The sequence below is a fragment of the Olea europaea genome, chromosome 3, assembly GCF_002742605.1.
Source record: "Olea europaea var. sylvestris chromosome 3, O_europaea_v1, whole genome shotgun sequence".
NCBI classification, from domain to species: domain Eukaryota; kingdom Viridiplantae; phylum Streptophyta; class Magnoliopsida; order Lamiales; family Oleaceae; genus Olea; species Olea europaea.
The window spans coordinates 15467949-15475591 of NC_036239.1; the positions used below are offsets into that span (position 1 = coordinate 15467949).

At 31.3% G+C, this 7643-nt stretch overlaps 1 protein-coding gene across 2 annotated transcripts in view; it reads right to left on the bottom strand.

Moving 5' to 3' along the window:
- Positions 1-5823, bottom strand: part of LOC111387185 (B3 domain-containing protein REM10-like) — a 27960-nt gene extending 22137 nt beyond the window's left edge. Inside the window, exons 1-3 of one of the 2 annotated variants that reach the window (XM_023011726.1) lie at positions 5632-5823; positions 4930-5242; positions 3252-3343 (exon numbers count right to left, since the gene is read on the bottom strand). In XM_023011726.1, coding sequence (XP_022867494.1) covers positions 3252-3343; positions 4930-5242; positions 5632-5700 — 474 coding nt within the window. In that variant the 5' untranslated portion in view covers positions 5701-5823. The remainder of the gene's footprint in view (positions 1-3251; positions 3344-4929; positions 5243-5631) is intronic. The other variant, XM_023011730.1, reaches the window with a different exon arrangement.
- Positions 5824-7643: the final 1820 nt, after the last annotated feature.

Genomic DNA, 7643 nt, shown 5'->3' on the forward strand with positions numbered 1-7643 from the left:
TTAAAAGTTGAATGAAATGGTACCTCCGGGTACGGTGCTTCGGCACTACTATAGTTTGAATGATCATTCTTCAGCTCTACGTGTTATGATAATGCTATAAATATCGAATTTTGCCGAAAATCCATCTACGTGCGACGGTATGAATCCATGGTTCGAATTTTCTAATTTAATTACGAAATGCACCGATAATATCTATTGAGTTTCAAACTCATGGGTTAAATCCTTTCTTACAAGTTGATTTTGTTCTTTTGTTGGGGGCGCGGATGATGGTGGTTGAAGATGCAATTTGACATGGAGAAGCCGGTAAATTAACAACTTTAAATTGATTATGAAATATTTGCGTTTCCTTTTAATTACTTTTCTATGGACATCGTATATGAAACTATTTCTACGAGCATTTTATTATGAATATGTTATGTAAATATATATATATATATATATGTGTGTGTGTGTGTGTGTGTGTGTGTGTGTGTGTGTGTGATCTAGAATTTACTTACGAAATACCGTCTTACAAAAAAAAAAAAGAAAAAAAAAGTCAGCTAGTTAATATTACTGTTTTCTTAGAAATCTCAATTTCAACTCAGATTTTAAAAATTCATAACTAATTTGTTACTTCGAATTTTTGAACAAAGCTAATGGTGTTTGATAGCCTCATAAGTTCGTTACTGAATAAACTTAGAATCAAGTCAATCCGATGTCGGTAAAATTTTATGTCACTTTAAGTAAACATAGTGTTGCTATTTTCTAAAAATTCCAGTTTCTGCCGTTGAACTTAAAAATTCGTAACTCAATCGTTACTTGGGATTTTTCGACAAAACCAGTGGGATTTAATAGCTTCATGCATTAGCTACTGAATAAACTCAAAATCATGTCAATCCAATATCTATGGAATTTTATATGCCACATTAAGTATGCTGAGCTGAGTTACTTCCCAAATCGAATCGCTGCGAGATTTTGAAAAATATTTTGACATCTCATATGTCGCCGACGAAAGCTGAATTTTGGATATGTTATATTATGAGAAGTTCCCTACTTTCTCTTAAAGTTTCGACCGAGATTACTATGTAAACGAGTTTACTTTAAAACTTACTGCACAAAAATGGGAAGTCAAACAACAGCTTTTATTTTTAAATTCTTGCCTAGAATTTCATGCAAGAAAAATATATTTATGCATAGATGTCACCTGAAGACATTAGGAATTAGTTTCTTTTGTTTTGAGTTATGTCGTCATTTATTGTCCTTTTAAAAAATATATATTCTTAAATTAAATCTTTATAATTTTCTCTATAAGTTTAGCTATTTTTTTAAGTTTACGGCTAAAAGTACAATTAATCTAGCGACGTTCCGGCCCTTACTGGTCTGGGCATTACATATATGGTGACAACAATCAACAATATTTATTGCAATGAATTATGTATTCCACAATAAAACCAATCATATAGAGGTTGATTGTCATCTAATTCAGGATAAGAAAGTAGCATGTCAACAACACACGTGGTTAGTAAGTCAAGAATTGTAGACATCTTTACCAAGAGCTTAGGTTCTCAAAGTTTTTATCATCCACATGTTAAAGATTGAAGTACAAGACTCTCCATGTTGCACGGGGAAAGGACCTATTAAAGATTTAAAGAGAAGCTGAATTACAGAAGAATATATAGCAGTACAAGTGTGAGCAGCGGTTTAAAAAGTAGCCCATAACATATCAGCAAGTCAAGAACGATCTAGAAAGGAAGAAGGAACATTATGTTGGTTAAGAAATTATTAGGCTAGAGAATTCAAGGGTTGAAGATTGCTGTACAATCAAATTATTAGTGGGTTTGAGTCAAGTTTCTAACTCAAGTTGATCTAAATAGAATCAAATATTAGACTTTTAGATCAAGAATTGTGTGATTACTTAGACATAACCTAATATAAAGAGTAATACTATTCATCATAACTAATGTTAAAGCACTAATTTATGTGACAATTACATGATATTAAATTATAGATTCATAGTGTAAAGTCATATGACTCATTTAATTGAGAATAATGTTATCTAACATCATTGATACTATAATACCAGTTTAAGTAGTGTTAAGTGATAGGCTCAATGAAAGGTAAAATTAAAAGACTCATTTAATTACACTTCATTCCATATCACATTAGTGCCATCCAAATTGATGGTTTAACACCAATATTACTAAGTAGCATTACTCTCTAATTGAATTTAAAAAGTGTAGCTACCTAAACTTGTGCTAAAAAGAATTATCTAATAGAAATCATGATTAATGAGAACACAACATAAACGAAATAAAATAAACTTTAATTTGAAGTGATCTTGCCCATATGTAGCCACCATGGTGGTGGCTTGGCAAACGGTTTCCATCCCTCATCCTCCATCTTCTGCTTAATCTCATGTTTAAACAAGTCTAGTTTTCTTTTAACCCACATCATTCGAGTCGCATAACCTTGATCATTCTCATAACTTAATGAGGGTGATGCCATGTCCCACACAAATAAGACAAAAGAAAACTTCATTGTCTTGTTAAACCCAACATAAAACATGTAGCCCCTGTTTGGGCTCCATTCTTAAAAAATGCATTTCCCTCTACCATATTTTCAATCATATAATCTCTAATAAAATAATATTATATGGAAGTTCAAAACTTTTACTTATTTTTTAACCACACATTTGCCAAAAAAATTATTATTCCAAAATACATTTTTAATGGAGCCCAACCTGGGGGTACTTTAGAGTTTATACAACTTAATATCAAATGCTTCAATCAAAATAAAAAGCAAGCAATGTTCAATTCTTCCTAACCAAAGAGAGAGATGTGGATTGCAAAACCTAACAGAATTTTAGCACTCAATATGGGGGATGAGTTAAGTAGGAGCTGGGAAAATTTGCACAGCCATTGAAGCAACAGTAGACCCTTTTGGATTGTGAATGAGCTCAAAAGTGCAAACATCACTAATCTTGAGCTTGTTGGATTCATAAAACTGTTTCCAGCCCCTTTCCATAGTAACACGACCATTACCAACATTTTTGTAAAATTTTAGTCCCACTAACCAGTTCTTGCCTGAAGGATCTCTTAGGTTTATCCTAGTCTTCTTATTCAGGCCATTAGATTTCCAAAATTCAACCGGGATATGCTGAAATTCATGAAATTAAGAAATAACAGCAAAATTCCAAAGATCAAACTATTTTTACGTAAACGAAATACAGAACATATAATCAGGAGAATCAAATTATAAGAGATGAAACTCACCATATATGGCTGTCTATAATCAGGAGTATTATGGTGTTTCATTGTTATGACAAAATATGGATCCCTATGCTGGCATGAAGAACCTGCATTTGCTGTGGTTTTTCCACACAAAATAAATAGCAACTTTGAATTCAGCAAAACGTAGAAAATGAAAAGACAATATAATTACCACGGATTGAATTCTATCAACTATCAAACACAATAACTAGTCCTTAGAGATGATATATAGCCCCTGATTGGTTTAGATAAAAATTATATTTTTAGTAGATTTTGATAAGAGTTGGTAGAATATGTTTTTAAAATGTTGTGGAGCCCATAAAATATATGGTTAAAATTAAAGGTTGACTTTGAATTAAATTTTAAAATCCAACGACCAAACAGGGACATAGTTTTGAAATTTGTCAAAACTGGTTTTTCAATTGATTGAAAAATAGTAGATAAATTAGCAAGGTTACTATTGGCAAGAGTAAAATTTGGTCGAGGAGACCAATAAAATCACAACACATTATTACAAGTTCGTTCCTAGGAGATGACATCACCCTATGATGAAAATGAGCCGAGAAGTTGACAAGCCCAACTTCACAAGTGACTCCTAGGCCATTCCAAGGTGGTGCCGTCATCTATGATATGCCGAGCCAAGAGGTTGAGTTGTCCAACTCTATAGATTGTTTCACGGCTGGACATAAACATGATAACAATGGCGACTATCCTAGCTCGACCACTCATCTACACCGCCTGCAACAAGCATGGCTCAAACAACTCCCCTGTGCCTCCCTAGAAATTCAGGGATATCATTGGTGACAGTGACTAGGTGAGGAGTCGCATCAACAACATTATGGATGCACTGCTGCATAAATGACTTGGTAGATGTGGTGCCACATCAGGATACATGACTCTGTAAACTACAATTTTTTCTCCTCTTACAGTTCTATAAATACAACCCTCATCTCCTGGCGAAAGGTGAGTTTTCCCTCATTTTTTCATAGGCAAAACTATCATTTAACTAATCAAAATTCTAAAGTAATTTAGACACTGACCAGCTTCCTTCCCTTTCTAGTAGTCAAACATTCTACTGGGTTACTAAGTTCGCAAATTTAGATAGTCGATTTGGCTAATCCTGTGGGGAGGAGATCTCATTCAGATTCATCTGTCAACGGTAACAAACCAGGAGGTCTCAAGACAGCAGCTATAAAATGAGCTCTTAAAATCCTAGGAAATAAGCTGGTTCAACTCAATCATGACCTTCTACATGAAAATGTCCTTATCATGGTTTTATGTTCTGTTTGCACGGTGTTTCAGACTTTCAGTCAACCATAAAGCTTATGTCAACTCTTGGATTGTTCCTCGATGTGAAAACAATCTAGTTCTAGGACACTTGTGAATTTCTTTTCAATGGCGTCCAGCACCCTTTGATCAGATGCCTCTCTTCCTTTACTATCATTTTATAGATTTCTTTCTATTCTAGTACATTAGTAGATGAATTACTTGCAAGCATAATATATTCAGATCCATCAGAAATGCAAACAATTGTACATACAGTTCTCCAAATATGCTTGAGAAGCCAGTTTTTCCTAAAATCCTGTATTGAAGTAATGCATCTAATGGAAAAAGAAAAGAGCAATATACTAAGTTACTACTATTGGTTATATGCAGTTTAGTATCACAGCACAAAACTTACTCTTGATGGCTTCCAAATTATTGCATACTCCAGCAGATCCTTCATTTCTTTCCGCTAAATCATTGTCAAATTCTTTCTCACATGCAGTAAAATCAAACACGAAAGCATTGAAACGCATTTCCCCAATGTGCTCAAACACGACAATATCCCCAACAGCGAGGTGGTGTTGAAGAACAAAATCACCCCATCCCTCTTCAAAAAACACAGTTTCACTGTTACTTCTAGAAACGTTGATTTTCCAGATTCCCTTGGCACTCGTTATATTGGCCAATTTCACTTCATTTAGATTTCTACAAAAAGCTTTTGGCAGGGCCTGCTCATAAATAAAATGGAAAAAGGAAAAATAGTTATTAGACCATATAAATTACATTTATAAATACGTTAATACAAAATGCATATCAATGGCAAAGGAGATGGTCGAGTAAATTTGAAAAAACTTATTAGAAAATGTATGGAAATTTTTTTACATTTGTAAAAATTTGGCAAAAGCATTTCGTAATACATAGTTAAAAAAGGGCTTTTATTTTCGTAATTTTGGCACAGATCACGAACCAAAGCACCCACTATAAGTGAGAGTGCACATAAACCCTAAGAGATTTTTTGCAGCATTTACACCACAAAACCTCCATTACTTCCTCCTCAAATCAATCAGCAACCACTCGAATTACTCTGTTTCAGCGAAATCAAAGAAGAAAAACATACCAACTTTGAATGAAAATCACGTGACATGACCTTGAAAAAATGTTTTGTTACTCGAGAATTTTCTTCCATTTCAATCTTGAATTAATACAGGAATTTTTATTCTATTTGTATTGGAAGAATGTTAAAGCTGCTAAAAGATCCCCTGGGTCATGACGATAAGCTTTCTTGTCATCTAAAAGTCATTTTTTTCTTCTTTCTTTTTTTTTTTCAATAGTACATTATCATAATAAAATAATTTTATACTTAAATTTAAAATCTTTCCTACTTTTCAACTACATATTACCAAAAGAGTATTATTATTTCTATCCACATTTTTTATAAGTACATTCACTCTAAATTCATCTCTAATAAAATTTTAAAAATTTCAAAAAATATTATTTATGTCAACGTCATATTCCAATCTTCTATTTATTAAATTCATTCATTTAAATATTATATATCTACTTGAGTTTTATATATTCATCCCACTTTAAATACATCTCTATCACTATAGATTCGCAGAATCCCTAAAATCATAAACTCTTAAACCAAATAAATGAAATAAGAACAAAGCTGAACTGATTGTACATTGAATTAATATGAAATAAATTCTTCGTCTATTGAAGTTCTGAGTATTACAATGTTTCAAATAACAAATGTCAAAGAAAGAAAGTTCGATTAAGCAAGCTGAATTTTACTAACTTTGTTGGCTACAATCATTCTTCTTTCTTAATTTACTAATGAAATTGCATCAGATTCTGTTTTGCATTCTTTGAAATCGGATATGATTCTGGGCACAGAAATCACATTTAGGACCACCGTTACCTATAGTTATATTCATGTATTTTTCTCTATCTATAGGAATTCTAGCTAAGCACAAATGAAAATAAAAATTAATGGATTAATTTTGAGTTATGTATTTTTATTTAATTTTGTTTATGTCTTTTTAATTAAATTTACATTGGATTTAAAATATAACAAAATTTAATTTTTAAAAGTGGATGTATGTATAAAAAGTGTGGAGAGAAATAGCGGTACCCTTCCTCAAATATTCAATATTACAAAACTATTTTTAGTTAAAAATGAAGGTCGAGAGCCTAAATGTACTGCATGATGTTTGATCTTCTTTAATGTGATTTTATGTATTGGGAAATTGTGAGGACATTGTAGACACTAGTGTGGGTACTTTCACTCGACACTTTTACTCGAATTTGATCACCTCAATGAATTGACTTAGTTTGATTATCGACCCTAGCTATAAAACTAACTTTTGATTCAATTCTAAAAAAAAAAAATTGTATGATTCTCATTCAAAAAAAATTGTAATTTTTTATGAATTAATATGTAATTAGAATAATCAACACTTTTAATAATTTAAAAAAAGAAAGTGTAAAAGTGAAATCAGAAAATTTACCTAACAACTTATACTTTAAAATTTATTTTTGAAGTTTGGTCCGATTCAATTCTTTTTTCTTGTAGAACCACAACCGTCATTCTATAGGTTGGGTAAATAAATTACAAAAGTACCCATTTGATTCGTGTTTCAATTTTTAGTTTTCAATCTCAGTTGTTTTTTTTTTTTTATTATTTTTTTTTTCATGTTGAGGGTCTTTTTAAAGATTGCTAATAATGCAGTTGATTTGTCTTTTGGAAAAATTATTTTTAAAATAGAAAATTAGAAAATACATTTGGTTTGAAAATTCGAAAAATAATTTTACGATATTTTATTTCTTAAAATTTTATTACTTAATAAAAATAGAACCATTTTATATTAATATATTATTCAATAATACATACATTATAAAGTTGATGAATCATAATGCTTTTTCTCGCTGCAAAAATAAAATAAAAAATAATAAACTAAGTTCAAATTATAGGAAATAAGAATAAATATTAATGACATTGATTGAGAATATTTTTATATTTGTTCATATAAATAGATGAGTAGGCTTCCTCTTTCTATTCACGGAATGTGATTTGGGACATAATGGGAGTTTGCGTGTCTCGCTCGAAAAGAGATCATCGAAGTATAC